A 15,576-nucleotide genomic window follows, 5' to 3' on the forward strand; every position below is an offset into this window, starting at 1 on the left:
AAAATATATATATATGTATACATTGAAAAAAAGTGCACGTGCACCACACAGACAGACATACCTATGGATAAAAACCTCAAAGAATTCTACTAACTGTCATACCCTAGCTTTATTTTTGCTTGATAGGCTGATTTTGGGTTGATTATGGGGCTTTGTTGGTTGTTTTGGCAGGGGGAAAGGGGTGTTTTGAGTGGGAGTTTTAGAACACCTCTTATTTCAGTTAGGTGTTGAAAGCTATATATAGGAATAACCTTTCCCAAAAGCTGTTAAGAACTAGTAGAATCCTGTGTTTCCACAGAGATCAAAAATTACATGGCTGTGTTCCTTTTTCTTTCCCCTTGCAGTCAGGAGCTTTGTCCTCCAGTGTGGCAATTCCCCTAAGCCATGCTAAACCTTTTTGTAGCTAGTCCTAACTCCTTGAAGGGTCCAGATTTGGAATTGTCTCCTGAGAAATGTTTGCTTACTTTTGTTTCATGACATTGGGTGCTCTTTGTGAAAGAGGAACACGCTTTACTGTAGCACCTTCTGGGTTAAGGATCCAAATGAATATTGGTGGAAATAAAGAAACTACAATATATATATTTTCTTTTTTTAGATTGACAGAGTGTTTTGAGAACTGGAAGTCACATCGTGTGGGCCTTAGTGTGTTGTGCTTTTTGTGTTGGCCAACTGCTTATTATAATGATATGTGTTAGCCATTATGGTGTGCTTACTGACAAAAAAACCCTTCTGATTTAAACATTTAGCTGCTAAAAACTGGAAAATAGTTTTTTACCTAATTATGTAATTCACTGTGGTTGAATACATATTGTTAAACTGTTCCTCTCATGTTTTAACTGTTCTGTATAGCTGTGAATGAAAATTACTGAATTGATGCATTACTGATTTGTAACTTTTTCATTTGTTTAAACTATTTTTAAGTTGAACAGTGTCAAAATACAGTAGTTTGAGGGCTTCACCTAGAACTTCAGCTATGGGTCTGATTCAGCCATCTGAAATACATGATACACTCTGTTTCATGTGCTGATACTCACCTGAGCTAGAGTTTGAATACCTTTTATGCTAATCAAACACTACTGCAAACATTTAGTTCAGCTTCTCTGTATGTTACTTAGTGCCAGTCATTTGTGAAGCAGTTTCCCTCTGTGAATACATTCAGCATCTGCTCATGTCCTTAGTTTGGGGTTCTTGGTTTTTTTTTGAAAGGTATTGTTCAAAGAGAGGGCTACCTAAGTTCACCTAATAATTCAGAATTTGTCTTTTGTTTTCAGTCTTCCATACAATGAGTTCTTTGGTGGTGTAAGTGGCTTGACAGTGGAACAATTCAAGAAGATCAATGGGTTTCCAAATGCCTTTTGGGGATGGGGTGGAGAAGATGATGATCTTTGGAACAGGTGAGTGTTCAGTGCTTATGTTTTTCTCACTGTTCTCTGGTATCCTCCCTTTCAGAGCAATTAGGTATTTTTTCTGTCCATTGTTGCCTTTTAAAATTTGGTTTAAGTTAGAAATGTTAGAATTTGGTAAAGAGTTCACTTCAGAAATCTCTGAACATGCTTTAGGAAGGGATAAGTGGGATGTTCTTCTGTCTTGGCCTGGGGACAGCTAACAGGCACTTAGTAGATAGGCCTGTAACAAATAATGGATATAACAGATGATGGTATTAAGCATATTTAGTGTCATTCCTTTTAGACTTGTGTGTGTTACTTTTTGGCTTTAATTTGTCTTCATTAGGCTGCTAATATTACAGAGTACTACCCCACAGACACACAGAGTAATTAATTATCTTTCATATCTGAAGAGCAGGATTTGAGAGGTCAATTTGTGACTGTACTGATGGTCACCAACTGGACAACAGGCAATGCTCCCTCTATTACTAACTGCTCACAGTAAACAAGTGTAAAATGTTCCACTGGAGCTGCTGAAACAAAGTGTCTACATTATATATATGATCTGTTTTAAAGCAATGTGTGTTTTGATTCTTTTTCCTTACTGTTTTCATATTTCTATGCTGTTGTGCTTTAAGAACAAAGCAGGACTCACTAGTTGTTATTTTTAACCTTCATTGGTTTTGCCTGTTGGGTTGGGAGTGGTTTGGTTTTTTTTTTTAGGCAGAAAATGTGAGTGAACACAAAGACTTGGCTTTAAGAGATTTGATGCCTATTTCTCACTTCTGCTGTAACTTGTAAAAACATCTGTTCAAGACCCTTCACACAGCTGTTCATGTGTTACACTGCAGGGTTCACTATGCTGGGTACAACGTCACAAGACCAGAGGGAGATTTAGGGAAGTACAAATCCATTCCTCACCATCACAGAGGGGAAGTCCAGTCACTAGTTATTATTATTTTACACTTCACTGATTTTGCCAGCTTTTTTAGCTGTTGGGTTGGGAGTGGTTTGGTGTTTTTTTTTAGGCAGAGAATGTGAGTGAACGCAAAGACTTGGCTTTAAGAGATTTGATGCCTATTTCTCACTTCTGCTGTAACTTGTAAAAACATCTGTTCAAGACCCTTCACACAGCTGTTCATGTGTTACACTGCAGGGTTCACTACGCTGGGTACAACGTCACAAGACCAGAGGGAGATTTAGGGAAGTACAAATCCATTCCTCACCATCACAGAGGGGAAGTCCAGTTTTTAGGACGGTAAGAAAAGCAGAGAGCTGTTCAAATACTAGAGCTAAGAATACAAATTTTTTTCTTCCACACATAAAAATAAGCAGTCAGTGCTTAGCAGTGTTAGTCCCTCTTTTGTGCTAAACTTTGTGTTTTCTTAAACACATTGTTTGGTGTTCACATATTTCTTACTTAACCATGAGAGAGGCTGAGTTGGTGTGTCAGAAGATATTATTGTCATAATTGCTGATGCAGAATGTTATTGTTCCATAATAGTTTGGGCATTAGTGCTGGCAGGGCTCCATGAGTTGATTAGTTTGGATATTCTGCAAAAGAATATTCAAAAGATGAGAGAGAATATCCACTACTACAGCTACAGGAAATGACTCCTGAGTGAAAACAGATAAAACTCCTCAAGAATCAGTTTCTTCTAGCATATTTCATTATTTTCTGAGATACAGGTCTTCTCATTTCTTGCTTAGATTGACATGAACCTTTTCTTTTGGGATTCCATTGTTTTGCTACAAAGATACAAACCAGTTTAACTGGCCAGTAGGTTCTGACTGCCCTGGACTGGAATAACAACCAGAATGCAGCAGATGAGCCACACCTGAAAGTTAGAATGTGAAATGCAAAATAAGGGTTTATAGTAAGTGTTTTCAGATGATTAGAAATACTGCTCAGTTCTGTTATCAATGGGTGTCTCTTTCTGGGGACATCTTTATTTTCTGCTTTATTAATAATTTTTAGAGTCATGTACAGATATACAGAATGTCTGTATCAGGAATCTGGGGGAGGGTTTTTCAATTGCCTCAGATTAAAATGCAGGAGTCTCAAGAATGAAATAAACAATTCAGACATTTAAAGGCATAATGATGAACAGTGAAGGTTCTGAAATCTTCTCTGAGCTTCATAGTTGATTTTTATAGCAAAAGAACATGAAAAAATTGAATGTTCTTCAAAAGTCAGTTTAGTTTTGGGCCATAAAAAGTATGAGTATCAAATGCCTTCTTTGTTATTTAGTCTTCATGTTAAATTTTATATATGTGAACATAAAATCTAAGTATGCTAACAACCAGAAAGTGCTTTTAAAGCTTAGGTAGGTAATTTGGTAATTTCAAAGGGCTGAGAGGTAGGTTCAGAATTAAAAGTGTATTTCAAAATGAATTCACTGTTACAGTAGCATGTCCAAGATCAATTGAATTTTCTTAAAAATCTTTTTCATGTTTTCTTCTTCCAATTTCCTCTGCAGATATAAACTTCTGAGGTATTCCAGAGAACGTCAGTATATTGATGGGTTGAACAATTTAATATATACTCCTAAAATACTTGTCAGCAGATTGTATAAAAATATAACCGTGAATCTCATCCCAGAGCTCGCTCCCGTTAGAGACTATTGATGGAAGTGGAATGACAAGCCACCCTACCAGAATAAACTTCTAACACTGCAAGCTACTCACAGACACTATAAAACAAAACAAAACCAACAATCAGCAGCTTAGAATTAGAGATTTATGACCATTTGGTGATGCATATTTGGGACGAGAAGCGATTGTATGTACCGTGTGTTTTGTTCTGAAAGAAAAGCCAGCAGCTCCCCCTCAGCAGTGCCACTCAGATGTTTACAGCATGAGACTACTGGTCAAGCCTTCATCCTCCACATCCTCATCTTAACTGCTCCCCTAAAACTGCAGAAAACAGACTTGTAGCTTCTCTGGAAGTAGAGACAGATGCCTCTTCTTTCCAGGAATTTTTTATACTAAACTACTCCCCCACCCCCCTTATATTTAAATGAATGCTTTTGTTTCTTTTTAAACTGTGTTTTGTAAATATGTGATGTAAATTAATGTGTGTACATTGCTTTTAAATCGCTCAATATTTTATGCTTCAGTATGTGTTTGAGTGTGTTCTTGTTTGAATTCTATAGGAATGTTTTTATTAGCATGAAAGAACAAGTGCAAAATATAAGTATGCTTAAAAAAAAAGGTTATACCTTATGTGAAATGAAGGAAATATTAATTGTTGGCCAGCTATGACTGTAAACTGTTATACTAGTTTTGAGCTCTAGGCCTTCTGCATATCTATAGAGAAAAATCAATTTCTTATATGAACTCGCTAGAAAGAAAGCTTTGAATTTTATTTATTGCCAGCAAAATCCTATGATGCCCTGCCTGCCATCTAAACCCTATTAATATGCATATTGCATGTGTATTACAAGAAAATCTTGCAGTTGTTGTGTATTATGATCTACAAGAACTCCAACTGTTTCCAAGTGTGCCACTAGTGTCAATGTCAGGGATTTTAATGCCTAAAAAACCGTGTCTGGGTGCGTAAAGTATTTTGGTATTGTTCTTTTTTTTAAAAAAAAGTCCTTGTAAACAGCACTTTTATTCCTCCAGAATCAGAAGAGCCAAAAATGTGTCTTCATTGGAAGAATATTAAAGTTAGATTTTTTTAAGAAAATGCTAAACCATAGTTCTAATAGTTGTAATGCTTGCAGCGTGGGGTTTTCAGAACCAGGGTGTTGGCCCAACAGTTCTGCTGCTGATGGCGTAAGCAGAACTGAAGGCAGGCCCATCCCAGGTGCTTTTTAAAATTCCCCTCATAATCTGTTAGTGGATATAGCTGTTTAAGGGCCTGTTCTGGTAGTGCTGAGTGCTTCTATGATGCACCAGGTGTCCTCAAGTCGATGACTTCCCATGAGATTGAGGCTGCGCAGTCCCGCTCAGGATCGGTCCTCTCTGCTCCTCTCTTCTTGTGGTGCTGTGTGTGAGTAACGAGCCTCTTTTCTTTGGCTTATAAGGAAAAACATATCCTCTTATTTTCTGTTTGCTTGCAATGTTATGCTACCTGAAAGCATCCCTCTGCTAAGCTTTGTTATCTTTTCTGGGTATTTTTTTACATCCCTTGTTAATACTAAGGCAAAGGATCGTTTGTTTTCTGTGTCAGTGCAAAGGTACCGACCAAGATCTACCAAACTGTTTTGTTTGTCAGTTACTCAGCTCTTTAGGAACCAAAGACTGACTTCTGCTGCCACGAAGAATGGAAAGCAGTATATAATTAGGATTATTTATCCACAGAGTGTTCTGTAAGAGTGTTGACAAAACCCACCAACTTTAACTCATGGCTGTGTGTTGTTTTCCTGGCTTGCTGCCACAAGTGCTGTAGTGCTTCCTGTATCTGACTTTGTTTGCCATAAACACCTTTTATTTCTTTGACATCCCAGCAGCAAATTTTGCCCTTAGTCATTCTTCAGTACAGTTATAAGCTTAGTTGTAGGCATCCCAGATATTTAGTAGAAATGTAATGATTTATTTGAAGTAGCTGAGAACAATTGTACGGGATGTGTTAAACCGTATTGGAATCACCTTAAAATCTACCAGTTAATCTAATATGCTTTAGGAATGACATAATGCAATGCAAATTAAAAAAAAAGTGAGCATAAAGTGAACAAAACATCCTTTAAAAGCATGCTTAAATGGTTTGATCACCTCCTGATATATTTTTCTATAACCGAGTGTATAGAGTATTCTGAAGCGTATGGATAAAGGAGACATAACTGATACACTGTATGAACAATTACATCTTCAAAATAAAATTAGTCTTGTTTCATAACAGACTAACACAATTCTTTAAGAAGTGTTGAATAAATTTTTAAATCCCTGATATAATTTTGAAGTGATTTCTGTTTTTCAGTACAAGTTCACCTACAACTTAACACCTACAAAACATCCTTTGGTGCTATAGGTCTGTACTTTTCTGAAGTATGTTGTTGTGCCCATTTGTTAGGCATTCTGTGAAATTAATGTGCAATTTTAAGAACTTCTAATGCATATATATGTATAATAGATACATATAGACATAGTATATTACATATCTGATGTGGCTGAACCAATATAACTTTACAGTTCTAAGTGATTCATCATGTATGGTTGAGAAAAATGTGGTTTAAACCAGTATGTGAATGGATTATGACATGCAGCTGAGTTCTGAAAAAATTTACATTTTAGTACCCCAAAGTGATGGATGAATTATGAATTTATAGCCAACATGCTTCTCTAAATACCTTTTATCACTTTGTTGGGAACTCAAAAAAGTTGCCATCTGAAATGACATCAAAAAGTGTTTGTTACCTGCTTGAACTCAGTCCTATTCCATAGTGAATTTTGACATAGTGCCTTCAAACCAAATAAACGTGATGCAGAACTAAAAGTTGTGCACATTCCTTTTGATATTTCCATGATTCTTGTCAAATGGAGCTAGAAGGCAACGTTGGCTTTTGCATTGCTGACAAGGCAAACTGAGGATGTCTTCTCTTAAAGGAGTGAGCACAGAGGGAGAAGAAAAGGGAGTATTTTACAAGATTCTGAAGGTCTTGCAAATTATCAAGTAAAAACATTATAGAAATATTAACAGTAGAATCTAGTTGGCACACCAAGATACTCTTAAGCCCATATGCTGTATTTCAGATTGAAGCAGGAGAATATAAAATCCATTTTCCAATAGCCTATTGAAAATCAAGTGCAAAATGTCCTTTTTCTTGGATCTCGCCAGTCTATTTTTCTATCATTATGTTTACTAATGACTCTGTTGTAGTGGGTTACTAATGAGCCAGTTACTTAAAAACATTAAAAGGTTCCCTTTCATATCAGCAAGAGGAAGTGTACTTAAGATTGTTTGATTTGTAGAGGTGTGTAAGATAGGCTCAATGAAAAATGCACTGAAACAAATGCTGGGAATTTCCTGTGTACTATCATAGGTTTGTTTTTTTTTTTGGTTGTTCATGAAAATGTTTGTACTTTTTTATCATTGTCTTTTATGAAATACAATGTTCTAAAGATGGTGTTGGTTTGTTTATTCTGAGGTTCTGTGGAGAAAGTGTCTCCTGAGCTCTGTTTAGAGACCAAGAGTTCATTTTTATAGTCCTTAGTTCCTTCAGGCAACAAGCTGAAGGGGAACGTGGCCAGCAAATAAATCAGGTTAGGCTGTGAGGGGGTCAAGCCTTAGGCTAACAAATCATTTTCCCTTTATTGGGAGTTATATCCTTTCAGCTTTTGGTTTTATTAGGATAAATGACTCAATATTGCTGTGTACTTTTCCAAGATAAGAGTGGTTGTTATGTTGAATCTCCTAATGGGTCATCTCTGCACTTCCTTCTGTTTAGGAGTAATCAATCTTTTTTATGGATGACAAGAATGGGCAATAAAAGGATTCATTCATATTTGTCCTGGCCTTAAACAGGGAGTTGTTTTTCTCAGGAGTCATTAGTTATCCTTCTTATTTTTCTCCGTATCTTACAGCTATTACAAAAATGTCCAATGGTTAGGGGTACACAGGTAAATTTTTGGAACTACCTTACTGGGGACAAAGGTATTTTCAGAATTTAATGAAAATACACAAATAAGCTTCATGTATGTTTGATGGATGCACTTCTCTGCAACACTGGGTGTGGACTCCCCTTGAAAGTGTCACCAGGTACAATATGTGGGAAAGAAGACATGTATGTGTAGCATCCTGTTCTACCTTGCTGTCCTTCAAGCTGCTTTTGCTTCTGTATCTTAAAAATCAGAACTGGGGGGTGTATTTATCTGGTGATTTTTGGGGCCCTGGGTGGCAGTCCTGTGTGACTTCATCTGCTCAGCTTCAGCAATAAAGCATAGGTGGTGGATTGCATTTCCTATGTGCTCTTTTTTCATGAGACACTTTTCAGATGTGTTTTGTTCACTTCTTTTGCAAGAAGAAATGTAGTTTAGTAACTTGGTGGAGGACTGATTTATTCTCAGAATCCCAGTAATGGAGTTTCAATGCTTTTTTTCTTTTTCTAAGCTTAATGTGTTATTTTTTTTTCACAGTCTAAACTTTTATTCAGAAGAGCAATATTTGCAGAATACAGAAACACAGAACACTTTTATTCAGAAGAGTATTTGAAAAAGTCAATACATGTTCTTCCTGAAGTTAACAAAATGAACAACTGGACTGTTACTGTGACTGATCTGCTATGAAATCTAAAGCTGTTGAGAAAGTCAGAAAGTAAGCTTTTACCATTTATGGAAATTCCTACTTACTCATCTAAATTGTCATGTTTATTATCAGCTTCTATTCCACTGGCTCACTAACTACTGCTGTAGTTGAGTAAGAGAAGGGACTGAGGAAAGCAGTGATGGAGTAATGTCTGTAACCAGAATCATTAGCTGTGAACTCCACCTGGAAAAAAGCAGAAACAAACACAAATAAGAAATGAGCCTGAAAGGAACCATTGGGATCATTTTATCTAACCTCATAACTTTGGAAATGCCTTCTCCTGTGGTGGTTTGGTCCCTGGGATGTGTGACTGCCTGTCACAGTTTTCCACTGGTTAAATGTCCTTTGTTAACAGCATACTTGTCACTTCTTTAAAATTTTATCAAATATATTTATTATCCAAATTGGGGTTTCCTTGTCGGTACTCATAAATGGCAACAAGATTTTTTTCTCATTATTGAACATCTACATTGAACTCCATTGATTGTCTTTAAAAAATAGAAGTCATTCTTTCAGGTATTTGAATTTTTCTGTTGCTCTTATGAAATCCTGAGCTTTGAGGAAGAGAATTAATTGTAGAAACTATAATCAGACTCAAATAAGAAGCAATGAGTTTCTTTAATCCTACTTCCATACCTGGTAGGTGGAGGAGGACTGCATTAGTCTTACCCTTTGATTCCTCCCTTTACACAGTTGATTATTTTGTGTTGTGATATGATAGGTGTCGACTTTTAAAGCTTTATAAAGCTTTAATAATATTGTGATGTATAGCTTGTGCTCCTTTCAACATTCATAAAAAAGGTGCATATGAAACAAGCACTGAAGTGAGCAAAGCATCCTTGCTGAGGCTTCTATTTAAGAAAGGAAGCTCCTGCTGTCTGGATGACATTCATTTCTAGTCTAGAATATAGATTTAGACATTATCTATATGTAGAATCATAGAATTGTTCTGGTGCAAAGGGACCTTCAAGATCAACAAATGCATTTACTTGCATGCTGTAAATCTTTCCTCTTATTATTTCACTCATCACAGAAGGCAAGACAATCCAGCATTGACCTTCAGTATTGTCTAGAATAAGAGTGTAATCTCACCTGGTTTGGACCACTTCCATCTAACCAGCTTCTCTGTCCTGTGCAAACTAAAAATGACTCTTAAACTGTTTTTCTTTTTTTTTCCATTGTAAACTGAGGATCCAAGCATCCAAAACACAATTAATGTTTCCATTAGCTTTAAAAATCTAAATTACAAACTTTGGCTGCAGCCATACAAATACTGGATCCAAAAACCCTCCTGGAACTCTGCCTGTTCTCCTTCAGGTGTCTAGAAATAGTCACAGAAAGAATCACAGCCTTCAGCAGAGGTAGAAGGACAGATAAACCTTTCAGCATGTGATGCCTCTGAGAGCTTACTGAGAGCTGGGGGGAAGCCAGTAAGTTCCTTCTCTCAGGAGTATGTTGTTACACAGCTTTGAGGCTGGATTTAAAGTGTCAATGTGAAAATAAGGTGAAAAGGAAGTTCAATAGGTGGAATTAGTCACTGAAGCCTAGACATGGGAAGTGGTGGTGCTCTTTGGAGCTGAAGGACAGGAGGAAATGACTACTCACATCAGCGCTGTGGTGGAAGGGGTTCAAGCCCAGTTTCTTCCAGTAAGAGGCTGTGTCGAGCTCAATCTTGTACGTCCCTGTGCCAAATTGTTCTTTACTTGTGAGCTCGTGGAGCTCTCCGTGGTCGTTGGTTTGTCTGTGTGATGGCAGAAGAATCCACTTTTATATTTTTTGGTTAAAAGCCCAAGAAAAATGCAGTTCTTAGCAATTGAACTTGAGTGATAACTGTGTAGCTTAAGGAACATGATGAATACTTCTATTGATCTGGAATGGCTTGTGTCCATCTGTATTATGGATGCTTCAGGGCTTATCTTGGCATTCTCTGCTCCCCTCATCACCACAGCAGATGGCTGCCTGCCATGCCACCACTCTGCATGGTTTTGGGGGTGAGCCAAAAGCTGGCATCATTGTTTGTGGACTCTTGGCAGAGTCTTGGAGTTAATTAAATGAACCCACTCAGAGAGAAAGCTTCACCACTGCTCTAAGCCATGTGGAAGCCCTGTGATGCACTTGCTGTGCAAATAAGTAGGCTCAGCTGGCATGATTTCCACATGGTTTCCTTTATTTCAATGTATTGAGTGGTTTTATCAGTATTTTCCATAGTTGGCAGTTTGAAATGCCTGTAGGGCAGCCAACAACGCAGCCTGACGGAATCCCGTGTTGGTTTTCCATCCTCAACAAACAGATGGCTTTGTTTGATTTGGAGATGCTATCAGTGCTACCCAAGGCCACAGGGCTGACTTGAAACAATCCACCTTTGAACACCAACCCAATTAGGACTCCAGAACCAATAGTGGATGCTGCCTCTCCAACGTGTCTCTTGGTTGAAACCTGTTTCTATGAAAAGTTATATAATAGTAGGTTTTGAGGGGGTTGGTTATCTGCAAATAACTGCTGCCAGAGCCTGATTTTAGTAGTCACAAGCCATTGGTTTGTGTTCTAGCTGCCAAATCTCTTCCCAAGTATATTAAAAAAAAAATTGAATGTTTTTTATGCCATTGTCCAGTACATTACTTAAGATTTATGCTTTAATACCCCTTATATACACCTTATAATACAACCTTTTAATGAAGTCATAGAACACCATTGGTACCTGACAAGATGCTCTGCAGTCATCAGATTTTTTTATCAATTCAAATGTCACTACTTTTTCTTTGTTGTCAATTGTTCATTGTTAGATAACTGTTCAATTCTCTAATGAGCTTTCTCAGCTAAACCCAAATATATCTTTAACACAGTTATTTCAGAATCTCTTGCTAACCTTAATTAGTTGCCAATTCATAAGGCTGGAGGGGTTGGTTTAGTATTGTCACAACTCTTCCCATACCTCATCTAAAGGTTACTTTGTCCTTTGTTTAAAACATTGAGGAGGTTTTTAAGGCTCCAGTCAACAACCAGTTGTTTAGACAAGTGTCTTTATAGAAAGCCTCAAAGCTCAGATTTGGAGATGAGTAAACTGAACACTCTCTTAATGGAAAATTCCATCCATTTCCAGTGACAGAGTATGTGTGAAGCCATCTCCTCACTGGAGGGGGGGAGGAAACTTAAGTAGGACAACATGAACAGATTGTTCTTCCCCACCTTGTACAAATCCCACTACTGAAATTCCTGCACTGGGTCAGCTTTAGCCACTATGAGCCCTATCTCACTGGGGTTTTTTTAGGTAGGATAGACTGTTAACAGACCTGGGGAGGTCTCAAGTGAAACTTGGCAACTGTCTTCAGGAAAGAAGTGTAAAAGTGTGATGCTGCTTGTTGAATAATGAATGTTCATTGTGTACCCCATGAGAATATTTTCAGTTTAATTTCAGGTTGTGCTTGAAGTGAAAATTGCTTTTGAGTTTTTAAAGTGTTAATATATACTAAAATTGAGGGCAGTCTCAAAAAAAAAGAGAGTAATCTACATTTGAAATCCTATTATTATATATTTTTAAAAGTCATGGCAGCATTTCAATACCAGGGAGAATCTTTTTCTTATTTTAGATGCAATTGCTTCTGGGTGGGGGAGGAGGTGAGAAAGATTTATCCCCAGATTTACTCCTTTTGGCTGATTCTTTTTTCTTGAAGCAATGAAGCCTATCAGATATGATGTGGTGTATGTTCAAAACAGTTCTGTGTTTTCTTCTTAAAGCTGTGGTGATGTTTGAAATGAAAATTAATTTAGAAAGAATATAAAGGTAGTATTCTTAACCAGAGTCTGAGTTTCAAACCCACTAAAAGAGTTTGCCTGATTCTTCTGGTAACAAAGCAGCAGTTCATTGCTGGGTGTTGAAAAGTAAGATAAACCTTTGAAATTAAATAGAAGGGAAGTGATGATTGAATTAAAGGCTAATTTAAAATAATTTCTTGTGCTCACAGTAATTATAAAGCATTATAAACCCATTTTGATAGTTGAAACTATATTTAAAAGGCAGTGTGCAACAAATTCCTTCAATAGGATGTTACCTTCCCTCTGGGTAAAAAAAAGACACCTTATCTTAGAGAATGTGAAACTCTTTTTTCAATTATTTGGCCTCTTCCTATTGCCTTGCCCTTCTTTCTTTCACTCTTTACTTTGGTATGACTTACTTTGAATTTAACAGTTCCCAAGATCCATCTGCAGCTTCTTTATATAACTTAACTGGAACATTTGGAGCTGGACTTCCTCGGACTGAATCCAGGATTTTTATAGAAAGAGGATGCTTGGAGTCAGCAGAATCCTTCAGATGGGAAGAGAGGATTTTTAAGTCGTAAGAAACGTAAGCGATGGTGCATAATAAAGCAGTAAGGAATATTATTCTTTAGATCTACACAACTTGCCATATTTTCCTCAACAAGATGACTGTGTGCTACAAAAGTGTATCCTGAAGCTGCCTGGGTGCTGGATACAGGGGAGCCAGGGAGGGAGATGTCAGGAGCTGTTGGAAGGAGCACAGGTAGCCACGGGCACTGCAGAGACTCAGCAGCTGTGTGACACCACGTTGCTGTTTTCCCTGTGGTATGGCTTAGCTACACATCAGCTCCATCAGGAAGCTGTAAATAAATTGTGCCCTCAACAGGGAATAATTTCAAAAGTAGTAGGACAGTTTAAAAATCTGGCAACTCTTCCTCTGTGTTTTGGAGTGGCAATTCAAGCGTGGCTTTCTGGATTTGAGAACTTTTGCTGTCTTCTTGCCACAGAGCTATCTTAATCCTGCTGTAAACTTGGTAAACATCACATATGGACTCTCTCCTGACACCGTGTTGGATCAGATTTGCCAGCCCCTGACAGCTCTGCAGGGATAGGAGAGGAAAACCTTCCTTCAAAGGTGGGCTGGCAGTAGTTTTGTTCCCAGAGTGTTCATCACAAGCAGCAGTTATGCCCTAATATTTTAGCTCTTCAAAGACAGAGTTGAATCATGACTTTCACCTTCCATTACCTAATTCTGAAGATGCAAAGTGAGAAAACAGAGCTTTGTGAAAGCTCTAATCAGGGATAATCTCAAAAGAGCAATCACTGATCTCCATTTAATCATGGCAGAATGAATCCTGGTGTAGGTGATGAAAACCAAAAGGCCTCTGTTGCATCCCTTCTTACAGCATATGATGTACTTGGACATCCCATCCAGGATCCTGCCCTGTGGATCCCTGTGGATCTCTAGTGCCTGTGTGCTCTGACTCCAGAGTCTCCCATGCCTGGAACACGGAGTCTCCTTGCTGGTGTTTCTTTGGAGGCATTGGCAATGGGGCCTCTAGTTCCACCACCTATTTTCCTGGCTTTTACACCCTGGAGCTCAGTGAAAGTCTACTTCCTCACAGAGGGTGGTCAGATGTTCATTTTCCCAAAGACCAGAGCTTGGGAGAAGAATGGGCAGGAGGAGAGAGAGACGAGTCTGTTCTAGAGAGAATTTCAGGCTGAAGTGTCTGTAGCTTGCCTTGCTGGATTAAATGAGCCCTCTGGAAGTTGGGATCCTGGCTTGGGCTCTGTCCTGTGCTTGCAGCAAGTGTTGGGATCCCTCCTTGCTTGTGTGGGTAGAGCAGCAAGGGAGAGGACTACCAAAGGCCTTTCTCCAGCCTGGACCTCACAACAGGGAATGACATCTCCCAGGACAGGAGCTCGTTCCTTGTGTTACAGGGGCTATTGGTTACTTTTCAACAGGCCTAAGGCTTTGGTGTAATAAATAAGATCTTTTTTTCCCCTTCTCTTACATTGTTTTTTCACAGTCACTGAGTCTAGTGACAATGCTGCTTCTCTAACCCTAAAACCTTCTCACCAATCACTAGAGGAGAAAGAAAGAACAGAGCAGTAGGAGAGAACTACAATCAACACATACTATAAAATCAAAAGAAGTGCAATAAAAGGGATCAGTCCATTTTTCACTCACGCTAATTAAAGCATTTTTTGAAGAAAAACAAAGAGCTGGGACTCCACCAGTATGAAGGACTCAACCCTGAGACACTTACCAGTGGTGCAGCTTCGGAGCACAATGCCAGGCCAGCTAAGAAAGCAAGCAAGAGGGAATGAAAAGCCATTTTTCCTCCCACTGGGAAGTCTCAGGAAGCAGGAACCAGTGGGATCTGTGATTTTTATATCAAAGCCTCTTAAACTGGGGCTACTTATCAGAAAGCCCATATGACCCAACCTGCCGATTCATACTATTGACTTAGTAAACAATGAGAAAATAAGTAACTCATACAAACATGAACCTTGTCTGCAAAAATATCTCCTCTACCATTGCCTGTGGAAATATTGTGAATATTGCCTAGCTTAGCTGAGGCCATCTGTTTTCTTGGAGGCAATGTCTATTTATGTTTTATTTTCTCTTTTGGTTGAGGAATAGTGTTGTATAGGTCTCATCTAGCTGAGAGAAATGCACATTTCTTGTCCAATTGGAAATTTCTGTTTCAGTGAGAATTTCTCTGTGGTTAGGGCTTGGTATAATTGACTCACTCATGTTTCTCTATCAGAATTCTCTCTGTGGTGGCATTCTCCCACCTCTGATGAAAGGTAATTGGACAATGTGTGAGTTAACTGGTTATCTGATGCACTCTCCTGGAGGAAAAATGTTACTTCTGGTTTCCAGCATGATAACCAGATAGCTACATCCCCATTTCTGAAGCACAGATCAAGTGTTTTAAGTCATAGTGCTGCATGAAATTAAACTTTCCTTTTCTGATCTTTGGTTAGACACTTGTACCTGCACTCTTACCAGGTTTATCCTATCATCAGGTAGATGACTACTAGTTTTTTGTTAGTTTTTCAATGACTACATCTCTATGAACATATTTCTGTCCTATTTTGAGGGCTGACTGCAAATCAAATCTACTGGTTTTCAAGCTCCAGGAGTAGCAGGATCCCATGAAACCTGCATGCTTTAAG

At 38.2% G+C, this 15,576-nt stretch overlaps 2 protein-coding genes across 2 annotated transcripts in view; one reads left to right on the top strand and one right to left on the bottom strand.

Annotated features, from left to right (window-relative positions):
• Positions 1-4,617, top strand: part of LOC103772832 (beta-1,4-galactosyltransferase 6) — a gene marked incomplete at its 5' end in the record, with an annotated part of 5,482 nt that extends 865 nt beyond the window's left edge. Inside the window, 3 exons of the mRNA XM_008940176.1 lie at positions 1,272-1,394; positions 2,542-2,643; positions 3,866-4,617. Of these exons, the coding sequence (XP_008938424.1) occupies positions 1,272-1,394; positions 2,542-2,643; positions 3,866-4,013 (373 nt within the window). The remainder of the gene's footprint in view (positions 1-1,271; positions 1,395-2,541; positions 2,644-3,865) is intronic.
• Positions 4,618-8,709: 4,092 nt separating this feature from the next.
• On the bottom strand, positions 8,710-14,729 carry LOC103772830 (transthyretin-like). The gene is made up of 4 exons (XM_008940173.1): positions 14,661-14,729; positions 12,807-12,937; positions 10,240-10,375; positions 8,710-8,817 (listed from the first exon to the last, which is right to left on the bottom strand). Exons 1-4 carry the CDS (start codon positions 14,727-14,729, stop codon positions 8,710-8,712), a joined length of 444 nt encoding a protein of 147 aa, XP_008938421.1.
• Between the last annotated feature and the right edge of the window lie 847 nt (positions 14,730-15,576).

This window comes from Merops nubicus, unplaced genomic scaffold (assembly GCF_000691845.1).
Source record: "Merops nubicus isolate BGI_N331 unplaced genomic scaffold, ASM69184v1 scaffold27035, whole genome shotgun sequence".
Classification (NCBI taxonomy): domain Eukaryota; kingdom Metazoa; phylum Chordata; class Aves; order Coraciiformes; family Meropidae; genus Merops; species Merops nubicus.

What these genes read in the sequence shown, in the direction of transcription:
- LOC103772830 (XM_008940173.1), bottom strand. Translation starts at nt 14,729, where the DNA reads ATGGCTTTTCATTCCCTCTTGCTTGCTTTCTTAGCTGGCCTGGCATTG. An exon ending in TGGGAACTGTTAAATTCAAA is followed by an intron (nt 10,376 to 12,806) that starts GTAAGTCATACC and finishes GCCATCACACAG; the next exon opens with ACAAACCAACGACCACGGAG. An exon ending in CCTTCCACCACAGCGCTGAT is followed by an intron (nt 8,818 to 10,239) that starts GTGAGTAGTCAT and finishes GCTTTTTTCCAG; the next exon opens with GTGGAGTTCACAGCTAATGA.